Below are 19,063 nucleotides of genomic sequence, written 5' to 3'. Positions count from 1 at the left end.
CATCAAAAATTGTAATTACACGCCCCTGTTAGACAGGGGCAGAAAAATTGGGCCTTAGGCACTGGTGCTGGTGCCACAACACTGCAACCCCTCACAGACACTCTAGTTGGAATGCAGGAACGAGCCCTGCTGCAAAGTATTACATCAAAAATTGTAATTACACGCCCTTGTTAAACAGGGGCTGAAAAATTGTGCCTTAGGCACTGGTGGTGACGCCCAGAACCAAAAATGCTCTTACAAGCTATCAGCGTGATGATTGAGGAGGAAGAGGATAATTACTCAGGGATAGTCACTCAGCATCAGCATAGGCAGTCTTTGAAGGGATCTGAGATTTCAAAAAAAATTATTCGGTTACATCAGCATCAGGTGCTTGGTAGCTGGTGGTGATCCAAGACTCATTCATTTTTATGAAGGTCAGCCGATCGACCGAGTCGGTGGACAGACGCACCCTGTGATCGGTTACCACGCCTCCAGCAGCACTGAATGTGCGTTCCGAAAGAACGCTGGATGCAGAACAGGCCATAGCTCAATTGCATACTGTGCAAGCTCTGGCCAGTGATCCATCCTCAAGACCCAGTAACCCAGAGGATTTTCGGTGGGAAAGGTGTCCAAGTCAGATCTTGCCCCTAGGTATTCCTGCACCATGTAAAACAGACGCTGGCGATGGTTGCTGGAACCGATCATACCTTGGGGCTGCGGACCAAAAAATTGTCTGAACGCATCGGTCAGACAGCCACCTTCTCCACCGCTCCTTCTTTGACTGACTGAAGCCTCAGCAACACGTTGTCCAGAAACAGGAGTTTGTAACCTCCCAGTCTCTGGGAACGCATTGCACAGACCTTTCTGCAAGGCCTCCCGAAGATGTTTCATCCTCTGCTCCCTCTGCGATGGCAAGATAAGGTCCGCAACCTTACCCTTGTAACGTGGATCAAGGAGGGTTGCCAGCCAGTATTGGTCCTTCTCCTTGATACCACGAGTACGAGGATCCTTACGCAGGCTTTGCAGGATCAGGGAGGCCATGCAGCGTAGGTTTGCTGAGGCATTCGGTCCGGAGTCCTCTGGGTCACTAAGAACGACATGGTCCGCAGCCACCTCCTCCCAGCCACGTACAAGTCCATGTGTTTCTTGGGACTGATCCCTTAAAGACTGCTGCTGATGCTGAGTGCCAGGCTCCACCTCCATACTGACACAATCTTCCTCCTCCTCCTCTTCCTCCTCGTCCTCTTCCTGTGTGATCGGCGGGCACGCAGGAACACTGTCTGGATAAAGGGGGCCTTGAGAGCTAAGGAAGTCCTCCTCTTCCTGCCTCTGTTCTGCCTCAAGTGCCCTGTCCATTATTCCACGCAGCGTGTGCTCCAACAGGTGGACAAGGGGGACAGTGTCACTGATGCATGCACTGTCACTGCTCACCATCCTCGTGGCCTCCTCGAATGGTGACAGGACAGTGCATGCATCCCTGATCATGGCCCACTGGTGTGGGGAAAAAAAAACAAGCTCCCCTGACCCTGTCCTGGTGCCATAGTCGCACAGGTACTTATTGATGGCCCTCTGCTGCGTGTGCAGCCGCTGCAGCATGGCCAACGTTGAGTTCCACCTGGTGGGCATGTCACAGATTAGGCGGTTCTTGGGCAGGTTAAACTCCTTTTGGAGGTCCGTCAGCCGAGCACTGGCATTATATGACCGGCGGAAATGCACACAGACTTTCCTGGCCTGCCTCAGGACATCCTGTAAGCCCAGGTACCTGCCCAAGAACCGCTGCACCACCAAGTTAAGGACGTGAGCCAAACAGGGCACATGGGTCATTTGTCCCTGTCGGAGGGCAGAGAGGAGGTTGGTGCCATTGTCGCAAACCACCATTCCTGCCTTAAGTTGGCGTGGCGTCAACCACCTCTGAACCTGCCCCTGCAGAGCTGACAGAACCTCTGCCCCAGTGTGGCTCCTGTCCCCCAAGCACACCAGCTCAAGCACCGCATGGCATCTTTTGGCCTGCGTACTTGCGTAGCCCCTTGAACGCCTACGGAGCACCGCTGGTTCCGAGGAAGAGGCCATGGAGGAAGAAGAAGAGGAGGGGGTGGAGGAGAGAGGTGTGTCACAATCAGCATTTTGGAGGCGTGGTGGCGGAACAACCTCCAACACTACTGCACCTTGTCCTGCATCCTTCCCAGCTGCCAGCAGAGTCACCCAATGCGCCGTGAAACTTAGGTAACGTCCCTGTCCATGCCTGCTGGACCATGAGTCAGCGGTAATATGCACCTTACCGCTGACCGCCCTGTCCAGCGAGGCATGGACATTGCCTTCCACATGCTGGTAGAGAGCCGGAATCGCCTTCCGTGAGAAAAAGTGGCGTTTGGGTACCTGCCACTGAGGAACCGCACATTCCACAAACTCACGGAAGGGGGCAGAGTCTACCAACTGAAAAGGCAGCAGTTGAAGTGCTAGCAATTTTGCCAAGCTAGCATTCAACCGCTGGGCATGTGGATGGCTGGGAGCAAACTTCTTTCGGCGGTGCAGCAGCTGGGGCAGGGAAATTTGCCTGGTACAATCTGACGTTGGTGTACCAAAAGCAGATTGCCCACAAGTACTTGGCTGTGACACACCTAATTCTACACCTTCATTCCTCTCACTGCAGGTCTCAGAGAGGACTGAAGGCCTAGTGGGGTTGGAAATCTCAGCTGATGAGGAGCAAGGAGAGATCCTCTTTGTTCTTTGGTGTGGGTCTTTTAGATACGCTTGCCAACGAACTGCATGGCAGGTCAACATATGTCTGGTCAAGCATGTGGTACCCAAGCGGGAGATGTTTTGGCCACGCGAGATACGCTTGAGACATATGTTGCAAATAGCAGCGGTGCGATCTGATGCACTCGTCTCAAAAAAGGCCCACACCAAAGAACTTTTTGAATAACGCGCAGAGACTGCAGCGCTCTGCACATGTGGAGCTTTGGGGGGTGATGCAGTCAATGTGCTGCCCTTAGGCTGGCCCCTGGAGGGCATCCTGCCTTGTTGGTGATGTGCCGCCGCCTCCTCCTCCTCCTCCTCCTCCTCCTCCTCTCTCCTATCAGGCACCCACGTTGAGTCAGTGACCTTATCATCCCCTCCCTCCTCATCACTGGAGCAAACCTGGCAGTATGCTGCAGCAGGGGGAGCATGACTGCCAGATTGCTGTCCTTCTTGGGCACCCCCTCTGTCCGTGCTCATGTTACTGCCTTCATCTGGCTCAGTATCGTCATCAGAGCCTTCCAAACGCTGGGCATCCTCCTGGAGCATGTACCCAACACTGTGGTCAAACAGTTCGAGGGAATCCTCATGAGGACATGGTGGAGCTAGGGAAGGAGTCACTGATGACATTGAGCTGAGGGAAGAGGCCGCTGCTTTGCCAGACAAAGTACCCTGGGCATGGGTGAGAGAGGATGAGGAGGATGAGGACGGCTTGGTCATCCACTCGACCAAGTCTTCCGCATGTTGCGGCTCAACACGGCCAGCTGACGAAAAAAAGGCCAAGCGTGTCCCATGGCCACGTGCTGATGAGGATGCACCGTCTCCACGACCAGCACTAGACACAGAGCCTGCTTGCCCTCTCTTATTGGCTTGTGACTGTCTGCCTCTCCTTCTTGGCCTTCCAGACATACTAATGGCCTGTAGCTGCACTAAGCTGGGATAGAACACCTGTAATTTTCTTCAGGTAGCTTTATATACTGTAACCAGACAAGCCTGCCTGTCAGTAGGAAGATAACAGGAACGGATCTAGCTGAACACTGTGAGCAGGACGCACTGTACTAAATGTAAATAGTCTAGAAGATAACAGGAACGGATCTAGCTGAACACTGTGAGCAGGACGCACTGCACTAAATGTAAATAACAGGAACGGATCTAGCTGAACACTGTGAGCAGGACGCACTGCACTAAATGTAAATAGCAGGAACGGATCTAGCTGAACACTGTGAGCAGGACGCACTGCACTAAATGTAAATAGCAGGAACGGATCTAGCTGAACACTGTGAGCAGGACGCACTGCACTAAATGTAAATAGTCTAGAAGATAACAGGAACGGATCTAGCTGAACACTGTGAGCAGGACGCACTGCACTAAATGTAAATAACAGGAACGGATCTAGCTGAACACTGTGAGCAGGACGCACTGCACTAAATGTAAATAACAGGAACGGATCTAGCTGAACACTGTGAGCAGGACGCACTGCACTAAATGTAAATAGCAGGAACGGATCTAGCTGAACACTGTGAGCAGGACGCACTGCACTAAATGTAAATAGCAGGAACGGATCTAGCTGAACACTGTGAGCAGGACGCACTGCATTAAATGTAAATAGTCTAGATAGAAGATAACAGGAACGGATCTAGCTAAACTGAATACAGTGTATATATATATATGCAACACCTGGGATGCATATATATACACAATACACTGTAAGTGCAGCTAACTGACTGACTGTTCTGCCTAATCTATCTAACTCAAATCAAATGACACTGTCTCTCTCTCTATCTCTCAGCACACCGGAACACACACTACACAGGGCCGCCGTGCAGGCGGCCTTATATAGTGTGGGGTGTGTACTAAATCCCCTGAGCCATAATTGGCCAAAGCCACCCTGGCTTTGGCCAATTACAGCTCTCTCTACTGACGGCGCTGTGATTGGCCAAGCATGCGGGTCATAGTGCATGCTTGGCCAATCATCAGCCAGCAATGCACTGCGATGCCGCAGTGAATTATGGGCCGTGACGCGCCACACGAATTTAGCGCGAACGGCCCATATCATTCGCAATTCGGCGAACGGGCGAACAGCCGATGTTCGAGTCGAACATGGGTTCGACTCGAACACGAAGCTCATCCCTATTAATAAGGTATCAGAGAAGTGACGGTCACCTTTTGGTTCGCTGTTCTCCTTGTCAATGTGAGACATCATAGTGAGTCTGACTTTGTCAGTGTCACTGCTGCCCATGTAGAGGTTTCCTTCTAGGGAGAAGAGCCTCTCGGAGCTCCTGTGGAGGGAGGAGTAGCTGAGACTTGGGCACTCCATCCCTCTGGTCAGCCGAGAAAGGTTGGATGTGATGTGGAAGGGCAGTGTTACGGAGAAGGGTCCGGAGATGTGGACTCCCACACATTTCTCTGCTCGGTTGCGATTGTTCTTGGGTGATCGGCCCTGTGGAGTTGTCACCATGGAAGCCCTTCCTGATTTTGGTGTTGTTGGTTCTGATTTTGCCTGGCCTTCTTCCTCGTAGTCTCCAAAGTTGGCTTCTCCCAGCTGAGCCTGCTCGCCGGCACCGGAAAATTCGTAACCAGCTTCGTCATTTTTGGACTCGGCCCCAAAGCTTTCACGTCGAAGAGGAACTTGATGTTTGGCCGACCTTCTTGTCAGGCCTCGCTGCTCCAAATCATTAGCTGTGAGGAGAAGAAGAAGAAACATTCAATGAAAGGATCAGTAAATATTTGCTGAGACGTAGTAACATGCAGCTGACGTCTGTGTTGGGTCAGTCCAACCAAAACTCAGATTTCAGTTATTGGGGTTTCTGAGGAGCTGAAGAACCTTTTAGAAGGATATATGAATACAGCGGGAAACGTATCCCACCAGACCCCAACTATAGCTGAAACATTCCTTTCTTTACTCACCATCTGCCGTGTATGGGACAGAGCTGAGGGAATCCATGCTTTTTGCTGGCCGCAGGTTCATTTTATCCGACTTTTCATCTAGAAGAAACATTTTACACTATCATTTATAGAGGAACAAATGACCTGAAAAACATCTGTTAGTGTAGGAGACACTCTACTAATTCCAGTTACGGGCTTCCAGCACTAATCTGTTTGCTTGGAAGTTACTGAAGAGCAGAAGTAATGCTGAGAGTCCACAGGAGTTCACTGCTGTATCCAAACATTGTAGAGGGTCTATGGGGGAAGGGGGGATCTACAGTATCCAAAGGTCGAAGGGGGTCCATAGAGGGGTTCTGCAGTCGTCAAACTTTGTAAGAGGGTCCACAGGGGCCCTGTGGTAACCAAGGCTGTAGTTGGTTTGCAGGGAGGTACTATAGTATCCAAGGTTGTAGTGGGTCCACAAGAGGGCGCTACAGTATCCAAAATTCTGTAGAGGGTCCACAGGAGGACTCTGTAGTAGGTTTCGTGGATCAGGGGTTCAGACTGGTGGGGTAGGTGTTTTGGATAGTGTCTTGGGGATCCATGCTGGTGGAATATGTGTTAGGTTTGGTGGCACAGGGGTCCAGACTGGTGGGAGAGGTGTTAGGTTTGGTGGCACAGGGTCCATGCTGGTGGGATAGGTGTTAGGTTTGGTGGCACAGGGGTCAAGACTGGTGGGATAGGTGTTAGGTTTGATGACACAGGGGTCCAGACTTGTGGGATAGGTGTTAGGTTTGGTGGCACAGGGGTCAAGACTGGTGGGAGAGGTGTTAGGTTTGGTGGCACAGGGGTCCAGACTGGTGGGATAGGTGTTAGGTTTGGTGGCACAGGGGTCAAGACTGGTGGGAGAGGTGTTAGGTTTGGTGGCACAAGGGTCCAGACTGGTGGGAGAGGTGTTAGGTTTGGTGGCACAGGGGTCAAGACTGGTGGGATAGGTGTTAGGTTTGGTGGCACAGGGGTCCAGACTGGTGGGATAGGTGTTAGGTTTGGTGGCACAAGGGTCCAGACTGGTGGGAGAGGTGTTAGGTTTGGTGGCACAGGGGTCAAGACTGGTGGGATAGGTGTTAGGTTTGGTGGCACAGGGGTCAAGACTGGTGGGAGAGGTGTTAGGTTTGGTGGCACAGGGGTCAAGACTGGTGGGATAGGTGTTATGTTTGGTGGCACAGGGGTCAAGACTGGTGGGATAGGTGTTAGGTTTGGTGGCACAGGGGTCAAGACTGGTGGGAGAGGTGTTAGGTTTGGTGGCACAGGGGTCAAGACTGGTGGGAGAGGTGTTAGGTTTGGTGGCACAGGGGTCAAGACTGGTGGGATAGGTGTTAGGTTTGGTGGCACAGGGGTCAAGACTGGTGGGAGAGGTGTTAGGTTTGGTGGCACAGGGGTCAAGACTGGTGGGATAGGTGTTAGGTTTGGTGGCACAGGGGTCAAGACTGGTGGGAGAGGTGTTAGGTTTGGTGGCACAGGGGTCAAGACTGGTGGGAGAGGTGTTAGGTTTGGTGGCACAGGGGTCAAGAGTGGTGGGAGAGGTGTTAGGTTTGGTGGCACAGGGGTCCAGACTGGTGGGATAGGTGTTATGTTTGGTGGCACAGGGGTCAAGACTGGTGGATAGGTGTTATGTTTGGTGGCACAGGGGTCCAGACTGGTGGGATAGGTGTTATGTTTGGTGGCACAGGTGTCCAAACTGGTGGGATAGGTGTTAAGCCATAGGACAGGAGTTTGGATGAAATATATTCGGCAACAGCACCAACCTCAATTATTGTCCAAATGTTTCTTAATGAGGAAATACATCTAGAGGTGACCCAGTTGCAGGACTGTACTGTAGAAATGTCCCATTGCTCTTTGTAATAAGATTTCCTGGTGGGAGGGCGCCTTCTGTGCAATCTAAGAATGAAGAGTCGATATCTGGGGGACATAGGCCTGTGCTTGTATATTAATACACTATGGGTTCCGGTATTTGACTGGAGGTCATAAATCATATATTCATCAAATCAGAGCATTTCCTACAAATCTTCATCATTACCTCATTTAGAAAGTAAATATATGATAAATAAGGCAAAGAAGGAGGGGCCAAACCTTTCTCATCCTGCTTTGTTGTCTTGCGCTTGGAGTCGTTATTTGATCGGCCGAGGTTGAAGATGGATTTCCATTTCTTGGCTTTTAAAGAGCCTTTTCTCCTGCAAACAGTTGAAATAAGTCATTATGATTATATCATTATTGTTGTGGTAAATGTAGTGGTCAGAGTGAGTGGTTGGTGGTACTATGGACACCTTTCAGATGGAATAAGTAGGCAGTTTAGAGAATTATCACTCCAAAAGTGGCGCTGTGATTTAACCTTATTATAGGTTTTCACCCACAGTAACAAAAAAGTCCACAAAATAAAGTCCACCAAAGTTGTGCAAATGAAAGTGTTGAGATCTTCTCCCGTTGAGATAAATAGCAACCACACACCACCTCACGTGCTCTGGGGATCCCTCTCCCCAGCATGGTGTAAACTCAACCGCAATGCCCCCCACTCTCATGGTTGGCATAAAACACTTATGTGAATATCGGGTATAGAATGTCACCAAATATCCCCCCAGCACCCCCTGTGACAAAGTCGGAAGTGACGAAACGCATCCGGCGAGGTTATGCAGCGATTGCGGGTGACATCAGAACAGGAACCGGAAGTAGTGAGCTAGTGGTGGGACCAACATATGTCTATCACACAGAGAGACAGAGCCTGATGTCAGCTTTGATTTACATGTGATCTGATTGTTTTTAATATGTGAGTGGCTTTCTACTTGTCAGTAAATTTTAGTCTATTTGGTTACTGTACCATTGGAGGATATCCCTGCTTTTATCACATGATAATGGCCATTTATGGGGAGATACTTGGTGACATTCCATACCCGAACAGCTGGACATTCACATAAGTGTGCCAACTATAAGAGTGGAAGGCATTGCTATTTGGTGAGTTTACACCATGCTGGGGAGAGGGATCACCAGGGCATCCAAGGTGGTGTGTGATTGATATTTATCTCAACCAGAGAAGATCTTTATTCACTTTATTTTGCACAACTTTGGTGGACTTTATTTTATGGACTATTTTGTTACTATGGGTGGAAAACTATAATAAGGTTAAATCACAGCGCCACTTTTGGAGTGATAATTCTCTACACTTTGAGTATTGTTGTTTGTATATTTGCATGGTGGCAGCAGTGAGAGACAACACATATGCACCAATATTATTGAATTGCACGATTTTGCTTTGTAGATAGATATTAAATAGGATTTTTTTGGATTATCTTATTTGATCCTCCAAAGCGCAGAGACTATTTTGCACAAGTAGGTAGTTTGCTTGACATCCTATATGCAAAGTGATGATTTCCAATGAAAACCCTGTACATGTGAGAGGACCATGTGTGTGATTGTCTATGATGGAGGCCTCAGGAAGATAATGGAAGCCCTGTACATGTGAGAGGACCATGTGTGTGATTGTTTATGATGGAGGCCTCAGGAAGATATGGAAGCCCTGTACATGTGAGAGGACCAAGTGTGTGATTGTCTATGATGGAGGCCTCAGGAAGATAATGGAAGCCCTGTACATGTGAGAGGACCATGTGTGTGATTGTCTATGATGGAGGCCTCAGGAAGATAATGGAAGCCCTGTACATGTGAGAGGACCATGTGTGTGATTGTTTATGATGGAGGCCTCAGGAAGATATGGAAGCCCTGTACATGTGAGAGGACCAAGTGTGTGATTGTCTATGATGGAGGCCTCAGGAAGATAATGGAAGCCCTGTACATGTGAGAAGACCATGTGTGTGATTGTCTATGATGGAGGCCTCAGGAAGATAATGGAAGCCCTGTACATGTGAGAAGACCATGTGTGTGATTGTCTATGATGGAGGCCTCAGGAAGATAATGGAAGCCCTGTACATGTGAGAGGACCATGTGTGTGATTGTTTATGATGGAGGCCTCAGGAAGATATGGAAGCCCTGTACATGTGAGAGGACCATGTGTGTGATTGTCTATGATGGAGGCCTCAGGAAGATAATGGAAGCCCTGTGCATGTGAGAGGACCATGTGTGTGATTGTTTATGATGGAGGCCTCAGGAAGATAATGGAAGCCCTGTGCGTGTGAGAGGACCATGTGTGTGATTGTTTATGATGGAGGCCTCAGGAAGATAATGGAAGCCCTGTACGTGTGAGAGGACCATGTGTGTGATTGTCTATGATGGAGGCCTCAGGAAGATAATGAAAACCCTGTACATGTGAGAAGACCATGTGTGTGATTGTCTATGATGGAGGCCTCAGGAAGATAATGAAAACCCTGTACATGTGAGAGGACCATGTGTGTGATTGTCTATGATGGAGGCCTCAGGAAGATAATGAAAACCCTGTACATGTGAGAGGACCATGTGTGTGATTGTCTATGATGGAGGCCTCAGGAAGATAATGGAAGCCCTGTACATGTGAGAGGACCATGTGTGTGATTGTCTATGATGGAGGCCTCAGGAAGATAATGAAAACCCTGTACATGTGAGAAGACCATGTGTGTGATTGTCTATGATGGAGGCCTCAGGAAGATAATGGAAACCCTGTACATGTGAGAGGACCATGTGTGTGATTGTCTATGATGGAGGCCTCAGGAAGATAATGGAAGCCCTGTACACGTGAGAGGACCATGTGTGTGATTGTTTATGATGGAGGCCTCAGGAAGATAATGGAAGCCCTGTACATGTGAGAGGACCATGTGTGTGATTGTCTATGATGGAGGCCTCAGGAAGATAATGGAAGCCCTGTACATGTGAGAAGACCATGTGTGTGATTGTCTATGATGGAGGCCTCAGGAAGATAATGGAAGCCCTGTACATGTGAGAGGACCATGTGTGTGATTGTCTATGATGGAGGCCTCAGGAAGATAATGGAAGCCCTGTACATGTGAGAGGACCATGTGTGTGATTGTTTATGATGGAGGCCTCAGGAAGATATGGAAGCCCTGTACATGTGAGAGGACCAAGTGTGTGATTGTCTATGATGGAGGCCTCAGGAAGATAATGGAAGCCCTGTACATGTGAGAGGACCATGTGTGTGATTGTCTATGATGGAGGCCTCAGGAAGATAATGGAAGCCCTGTACATGTGAGAGGACCATGTGTGTGATTGTTTATGATGGAGGCCTCAGGAAGATATGGAAGCCCTGTACATGTGAGAGGACCAAGTGTGTGATTGTCTATGATGGAGGCCTCAGGAAGATAATGGAAGCCCTGTACATGTGAGAAGACCATGTGTGTGATTGTCTATGATGGAGGCCTCAGGAAGATAATGGAAGCCCTGTACATGTGAGAAGACCATGTGTGTGATTGTCTATGATGGAGGCCTCAGGAAGATAATGGAAGCCCTGTACATGTGAGAGGACCATGTGTGTGATTGTTTATGATGGAGGCCTCAGGAAGATATGGAAGCCCTGTACATGTGAGAGGACCATGTGTGTGATTGTTTATGATGGAGGCCTCAGGAAGATAATGGAAGCCCTGTGCATGTGAGAGGACCATGTGTGTGATTGTCTATGATGGAGGCCTCAGGAAGATAATGGAAGCCCTGTGCATGCGAGAGGACCATGTGTGTGATTGTCTATGATGGAGGCCTCAGGAAGATAATGGAAGCCCTGTGCATGCGAGAGGACCATGTGTGTGATTGTTTATGATGGAGGCCTCAGGAAGATAATGGAAGCCCTGTGCATGTGAGAGGACCATGTGTGTGATTGTTTATGATGGAGGCCTCAGGAAGATAATGGAAGCCCTGTACATGTGAGAGGACCATGTGTGTGATTGTCTATGATGGAGGCCTCAGGAAGATAATGAAAACCCTGTACATGTGAGAAGACCATGTGTGTGATTGTCTATGATGGAGGCCTCAGGAAGATAATGAAAACCCTGTACATGTGAGAGGACCATGTGTGTGATTGTCTATGATGGAGGCCTCAGGAAGATAATGAAAACCCTGTACATGTGAGAGGACCATGTGTGTGATTGTCTATGATGGAGGCCTCAGGAAGATAATGGAAGCCCTGTACATGTGAGAGGACCATGTGTGTGATTGTCTATGATGGAGGCCTCAGGAAGATAATGGAAGCCCTGTACATGTGAGAGGACCATGTGTGTGATTGTCTATGATGGAGGCCTCAGGAAGATAATGAAAACCCTGTACATGTGAGAAGACCATGTGTGTGATTGTCTATGATGGAGGCCTCAGGAAGATAATGGAAACCCTGTACATGTGAGAGGACCATGTGTGTGATTGTCTATGATGGAGGCCTCAGGAAGAAAATGGAAGCCCTGTACACGTGAGAGGACCATGTGTGTGATTGTTTATGATGGAGGCCTCAGGAAGATAATGGAAGCCCTGTACATGTGAGAGGACCATGTGTGTGATTGTTTATGATGGAGGCCTCAGGAAGATAATGGAAGCCCTGTACATGTGAGAGGACCATGTGTGTGATTGTCTATGATGGAGGCCTCAGGAAGATAATGGAAGCCCTGTACATGTGAGAAGACCATGTGTGTGATTGTCTATGATGGAGGCCTCAGGAAGATAATGGAAGCCCTGTACATGTGAGAGGACCATGTGTGTGATTGTCTATGATGGAGGCCTCAGGAAGATAATGGAAGCCCTGTACATGTGAGAGGACCATGTGTGTGATTGTCTATGATGGAGGCCTCAGGAAGATAATGGAAGCCCTGTACATGTGAGAGGACCATGTATGTGATTGTCTATGATGGAGGCCTCAGGAAGATAATGAAAACCCTGTACATGTGAGAAGACCATGTGTGTGATTGTCTATGATGGAGGCCTCAGGAAGATAATGGAAGCCCTGTGCATGTGAGAGGACCATGTGTGTGATTGTTTATGATGGAGGCCTCAGGAAGATAATGGAAGCCCTGTGCGTGTGAGAGGACCATGTGTGTGATTGTTTATGATGGAGGCCTCAGGAAGATAATGGAAGCCCTGTACGTGTGAGAGGACCATGTGTGTGATTGTCTATGATGGAGGCCTCAGGAAGATAATGAAAACCCTGTACATGTGAGAAGACCATGTGTGTGATTGTCTATGATGGAGGCCTCAGGAAGATAATGAAAACCCTGTACATGTGAGAGGACCATGTGTGTGATTGTCTATGATGGAGGCCTCAGGAAGATAATGAAAACCCTGTACATGTGAGAGGACCATGTGTGTGATTGTCTATGATGAAGGTCTCAGGAAGATAATGGAAGCCCTGTACATGTGAGAGGACCATGTGTGTGATTGTCTATGATGGAGGCCTCAGGAAGATAATGAAAACCCTGTACATGTGAGAAGACCATGTGTGTGATTGTCTATGATGGAGGCCTCAGGAAGATAATGGAAACCCTGTACATGTGAGAGGACCATGTGTGTGATTGTCTATGATGGAGGCCTCAGGAAGATAATGGAAGCCCTGTACACGTGAGAGGACCATGTGTGTGATTGTTTATGATGGAGGCCTCAGGAAGATAATGGAAGCCCTGTACATGTGAGAGGACCATGTGTGTGATTGTTTATGATGGAGGCCTCAGGAAGATAATGGAAGCCCTGTACATGTGAGAGGACCATGTGTGTGATTGTCTATGATGGAGGCCTCAGGAAGATAATGGAAGCCCTGTACATGTGAGAAGACCATGTGTGTGATTGTCTATGATGGAGGCCTCAGGAAGATAATGGAAGCCCTGTACATGTGAGAGGACCATGTGTGTGATTGTCTATGATGGAGGCCTCAGGAAGATAATGGAAGCCCTGTACATGTGAGAGGACCATGTGTGTGATTGTCTATGATGGAGGCCTCAGGAAGATAATGAAAACCCTGTACATGTGAGAAGACCATGTGTGTGATTGTCTATGATGGAGGCCTCAGGAAGATAATGGAAACCCTGTACATGTGAGAGGACCATGTGTGTGATTGTCTATGATGGAGGCCTCAGGAAGAAAATGGAAGCCCTGTACACGTGAGAGGACCATGTGTGTGATTGTTTATGATGGAGGCCTCAGGAAGATAATGGAAGCCCTGTACATGTGAGAGGACCATGTGTGTGATTGTTTATGATGGAGGCCTCAGGAAGATAATGGAAGCCCTGTACATGTGAGAGGACCATGTGTGTGATTGTCTATGATGGAGGCCTCAGGAAGATAATGGAAGCCCTGTACATGTGAGAAGACCATGTGTGTGATTGTCTATGATGGAGGCCTCAGGAAGATAATGGAAGCCCTGTACATGTGAGAGGACCATGTGTGTGATTGTCTATGATGGAGGCCTCAGGAAGATAATGGAAGCCCTGTACATGTGAGAGGACCATGTGTGTGATTGTCTATGATGGAGGCCTCAGGAAGATAATGGAAGCCCTGTACATGTGAGAGGACCATGTATGTGATTGTCTATGATGGAGGCCTCAGGAAGATAATGAAAACCCTGTACATGTGAGAAGACCATGTGTGTGATTGTCTATGATGGAGGCCTCAGGAAGATAATGGAAGCCCTGTGCATGTGAGAGGACCATGTGTGTGATTGTTTATGATGGAGGCCTCAGGAAGATAATGGAAGCCCTGTGCGTGTGAGAGGACCATGTGTGTGATTGTTTATGATGGAGGCCTCAGGAAGATAATGGAAGCCCTGTACGTGTGAGAGGACCATGTGTGTGATTGTCTATGATGGAGGCCTCAGGAAGATAATGAAAACCCTGTACATGTGAGAAGACCATGTGTGTGATTGTCTATGATGGAGGCCTCAGGAAGATAATGAAAACCCTGTACATGTGAGAGGACCATGTGTGTGATTGTCTATGATGGAGGCCTCAGGAAGATAATGAAAACCCTGTACATGTGAGAGGACCATGTGTGTGATTGTCTATGATGAAGGTCTCAGGAAGATAATGGAAGCCCTGTACATGTGAGAGGACCATGTGTGTGATTGTCTATGATGGAGGCCTCAGGAAGATAATGAAAACCCTGTACATGTGAGAAGACCATGTGTGTGATTGTCTATGATGGAGGCCTCAGGAAGATAATGGAAACCCTGTACATGTGAGAGGACCATGTGTGTGATTGTCTATGATGGAGGCCTCAGGAAGATAATGGAAGCCCTGTACACGTGAGAGGACCATGTGTGTGATTGTTTATGATGGAGGCCTCAGGAAGATAATGGAAGCCCTGTACATGTGAGAGGACCATGTGTGTGATTGTTTATGATGGAGGCCTCAGGAAGATAATGGAAGCCCTGTACATGTGAGAGGACCATGTGTGTGATTGTCTATGATGGAGGCCTCAGGAAGATAATGGAAGCCCTGTACATGTGAGAAGACCATGTGTGTGATTGTCTATGATGGAGGCCTCAAGAAGATAATGGAAGCCCTGTACATGTGAGAGGACCATGTGTGTGATTGTCTATGATGGAGGCCTCAGGAAGATAATGGAAGCCCTGTACATGTGAGAGGACCATGTGTGTGATTGTTTATGATGGAGGCCTCAGGAAGATATGGAAGCCCTGTACATGTGAGAGGACCAAGTGTGTGATTGTCTATGATGGAGGCCTCAGGAAGATAATGGAAGCCCTGTACATGTGAGAGGACCATGTGTGTGATTGTCTATGATGGAGGCCTCAGGAAGATAATGGAAGCCCTGTACATGTGAGAGGACCATGTGTGTGATTGTTTATGATGGAGGCCTCAGGAAGATATGGAAGCCCTGTACATGTGAGAGGACCAAGTGTGTGATTGTCTATGATGGAGGCCTCAGGAAGATAATGGAAGCCCTGTACATGTGAGAAGACCATGTGTGTGATTGTCTATGATGGAGGCCTCAGGAAGATAATGGAAGCCCTGTACATGTGAGAAGACCATGTGTGTGATTGTCTATGATGGAGGCCTCAGGAAGATAATGGAAGCCCTGTACATGTGAGAGGACCATGTGTGTGATTGTTTATGATGGAGGCCTCAGGAAGATATGGAAGCCCTGTACATGTGAGAGGACCATGTGTGTGATTGTTTATGATGGAGGCCTCAGGAAGATAATGGAAGCCCTGTGCATGTGAGAGGACCATGTGTGTGATTGTCTATGATGGAGGCCTCAGGAAGATAATGGAAGCCCTGTGCATGCGAGAGGACCATGTGTGTGATTGTCTATGATGGAGGCCTCAGGAAGATAATGGAAGCCCTGTGCATGCGAGAGGACCATGTGTGTGATTGTTTATGATGGAGGCCTCAGGAAGATAATGGAAGCCCTGTGCATGTGAGAGGACCATGTGTGTGATTGTTTATGATGGAGGCCTCAGGAAGATAATGGAAGCCCTGTACATGTGAGAGGACCATGTGTGTGATTGTCTATGATGGAGGCCTCAGGAAGATAATGAAAACCCTGTACATGTGAGAAGACCATGTGTGTGATTGTCTATGATGGAGGCCTCAGGAAGATAATGAAAACCCTGTACATGTGAGAGGACCATGTGTGTGATTGTCTATGATGGAGGCCTCAGGAAGATAATGAAAACCCTGTACATGTGAGAGGACCATGTGTGTGATTGTCTATGATGGAGGCCTCAGGAAGATAATGGAAGCCCTGTACATGTGAGAGGACCATGTGTGTGATTGTCTATGATGGAGGCCTCAGGAAGATAATGGAAGCCCTGTACATGTGAGAGGACCATGTGTGTGATTGTCTATGATGGAGGCCTCAGGAAGATAATGAAAACCCTGTACATGTGAGAAGACCATGTGTGTGATTGTCTATGATGGAGGCCTCAGGAAGATAATGAAAACCCTGTACATGTGAGAGGACCATGTGTGTGATTGTCTATGATGGAGGCCTCAGGAAGAAAATGGAAGCCCTGTACACGTGAGAGGACCATGTGTGTGATTGTTTATGATGGAGGCCTCAGGAAGATAATGGAAGCCCTGTACATGTGAGAGGACCATGTGTGTGATTGTTTATGATGGAGGCCTCAGGAAGATAATGGAAGCCCTGTACATGTGAGAGGACCATGTGTGTGATTGTCTATGATGGAGGCCTCAGGAAGATAATGGAAGCCCTGTACATGTGAGAAGACCATGTGTGTGATTGTCTATGATGGAGGCCTCAGGAAGATAATGGAAGCCCTGTACATGTGAGAGGACCATGTGTGTGATTGTCTATGATGGAGGCCTCAGGAAGATAATGGAAGCCCTGTACATGTGAGAGGACCATGTGTGTGATTGTCTATGATGGAGGCCTCAGGAAGATAATGGAAGCCCTGTACATGTCAGAAGACCATGTGTGTGATTGTCTATGATGGAGGCCTCAGGAAGATAATGGAAGCCCTGTACATGTGAGAGGACCATGTGTGTGATTGTCTATGATGGAGGCCTCAGGAAGATAATGGAAGCCCTGTACATGTGAGAGGACCATGTGTGTGATTGTCTATGATGGAGGCCTCAGGAAGATAATGGAAGCCCTGTACATGTGAGAGGACCATGTGTGTGATTGTCTATGATGGAGGCCTCAGGAAGATAATGGAAGCCCTGTACATGTGAGAGGACCATGTGTGTGATTGTCTATGATGGAGGCCTCAGGAAGATAATGGAAGCCCTGTACATGTGAGAGGACCATGTGTGTGATTGTCTATGATGGAGGCCTCAGGAAGATAATGGAAGCCCTGTACATGTGAGAGGACCATGTGTGTGATTGTCTATGATGGAGGCCTCAGGAAGATAATGAAAACCCTGTACATGTGAGAAGACCATGTGTGTGATTGTCTATGATGGAGGCCTCAGGAAGATAATGGAAGCCCTGTACATGTGAGAGGACCATGTGTGTGATTGTTTATGATGGAGGCCTCAGGAAGATAATGGAAGCCCTGTACATGTGAGAGGACCATGTGTGTGATTGTCTATGATGGAGGCCTCAGGAAGATAATGGAAGCCCTGTACATGTGAGAGGACCATGTGTGTGATTGTCTATGATGGAGGCCTCAGGAAGATAATGGAAGCCCTGTACATGTGAGAGGACCATGCGTGTGATTGTTTATGATGGAGGCCTCAGGAAGATAATGAAAACCCTGTACATGTGAGAAGACCATGTGTGCGGAAACCCTCTGTGATTGTTTATGATGGGGGCCTCAGGAAGATAATGGAAGCCCTGTACATGTGAGAGGACCATGTGTGTGATTGTCTATGATGGAGGCCTCAGGAAGATAATGGAAGCCCTGTACATGTGAGAGGACCATGCGTGTGATTGTTTATGATGGAGGCCTCAGGAAGATAATGAAAACCCTGTACATGTGAGAAGACCATGTGTGCGGAAACCCTCTGTGATTGTCTATGATGGGGGCCTCAGGAAGATAATAGAAGCCCTGTACATGTGAGAGGACCATGTGCGTGATTGTCTATGATGGAGGCCTCAGGAAGATAATGGAAGCCCTGATGGTGTGAGCAGTAATGTTTGTTGAGGGGGAGTCAGGCAGGTTATATGTATTATTACAGTGTGTTCAGATCCTTGGCAGAGGGACGTAAGGCACCCTGGTACTTCCCAAAATACAGACATGTACCAGGAATTTTACCAGCACTCTCTACATCATTGCTATTGGCCTTATTGACCAGGAGATCTACAGGGTGAGCACACCTAAGTAGGGCAGTTCTGATTGTTAAGTGTCATGTTGTAGCTGGTTACTCAGATTTGTGGCTTCTGCCAACTTACTTTGATTAGATGTTTATTATACGGTTTGATACACAAGCATGATATCTCGGACCTTCCTTTAGATGTCAAGCATGGAAGCACAGAGCACCATAGACATGCAGTTCACACAACATTTCATCAACAGAATTACCATCCATATACTGTACGTGTATTGGAGTAACACCTATACCATAGAGTCGTTTACATCTCATAGATATCATTGGGAAGGAATGCCTCACATGGGTGGTGTTCATCACACCCACATGGGGTGGAAAAGCTGGGCGCCAGTAGGACTGTATGTTAAAGAAATATAATGAGGAACGTTGAGCGTAAGGCAGCTGGTACAGCTCACATTGTAATTTAAAGGGGCTGGATTATACTTAGAGAGACCTTGGTCAGAGATTTGGAATGGTGACTTACTTATGATCTGAGAACTCTATGATTGTGTGGTACGGTCGTATCTGTGGAGGCCCATCACCGTGGTTCAACATGCTTGGTAGGTTGTATGATAAAGAGCGATAATAGTCCTCAGGAACACAGTTCATCGTGGCTGAGGTGCTGTTCAGGTTTCCTGAAACACAAAAGTTTATCATTTCACATAATAGTGCAGAGCGTGGGCCGAGGGGACGGGAGGGAGACAAAACAAGGTGTGCGGTGCTGATCTCAGGGACTTCATCATCTAGAGGCTTCTGAATGAATGATATTTATGTCCTAATATTCTCACATCACT

At 48.1% G+C, this 19,063-nt stretch overlaps 1 protein-coding gene across 1 annotated transcript in view; it reads right to left on the bottom strand.

Annotated features, from left to right (window-relative positions):
• The window catches only part of ARHGAP30 (Rho GTPase activating protein 30), a 42,202-nt gene that overhangs the window by 7,256 nt on the left and 15,883 nt on the right, over nucleotides 1–19,063 (bottom strand). Inside the window, exons 7-10 of the mRNA XM_073608876.1 lie at nucleotides 18,754–18,904; nucleotides 7,711–7,811; nucleotides 5,623–5,700; nucleotides 4,879–5,394 (exon numbers count right to left, since the gene is read on the bottom strand). Coding sequence (XP_073464977.1) covers nucleotides 4,879–5,394; nucleotides 5,623–5,700; nucleotides 7,711–7,811; nucleotides 18,754–18,904 — 846 coding nt within the window. The remainder of the gene's footprint in view (nucleotides 1–4,878; nucleotides 5,395–5,622; nucleotides 5,701–7,710; nucleotides 7,812–18,753; nucleotides 18,905–19,063) is intronic.

The sequence above is a fragment of the Aquarana catesbeiana genome, linkage group LG13 (assembly GCF_042186555.1).
Source record: "Aquarana catesbeiana isolate 2022-GZ linkage group LG13, ASM4218655v1, whole genome shotgun sequence".
Taxonomy (NCBI): Eukaryota; Metazoa; Chordata; class Amphibia; order Anura; family Ranidae; genus Aquarana; species Aquarana catesbeiana.
Note: the sequence above shows the minus strand (reverse complement) of the source record. Positions and strands in the feature narration are given on the sequence as shown.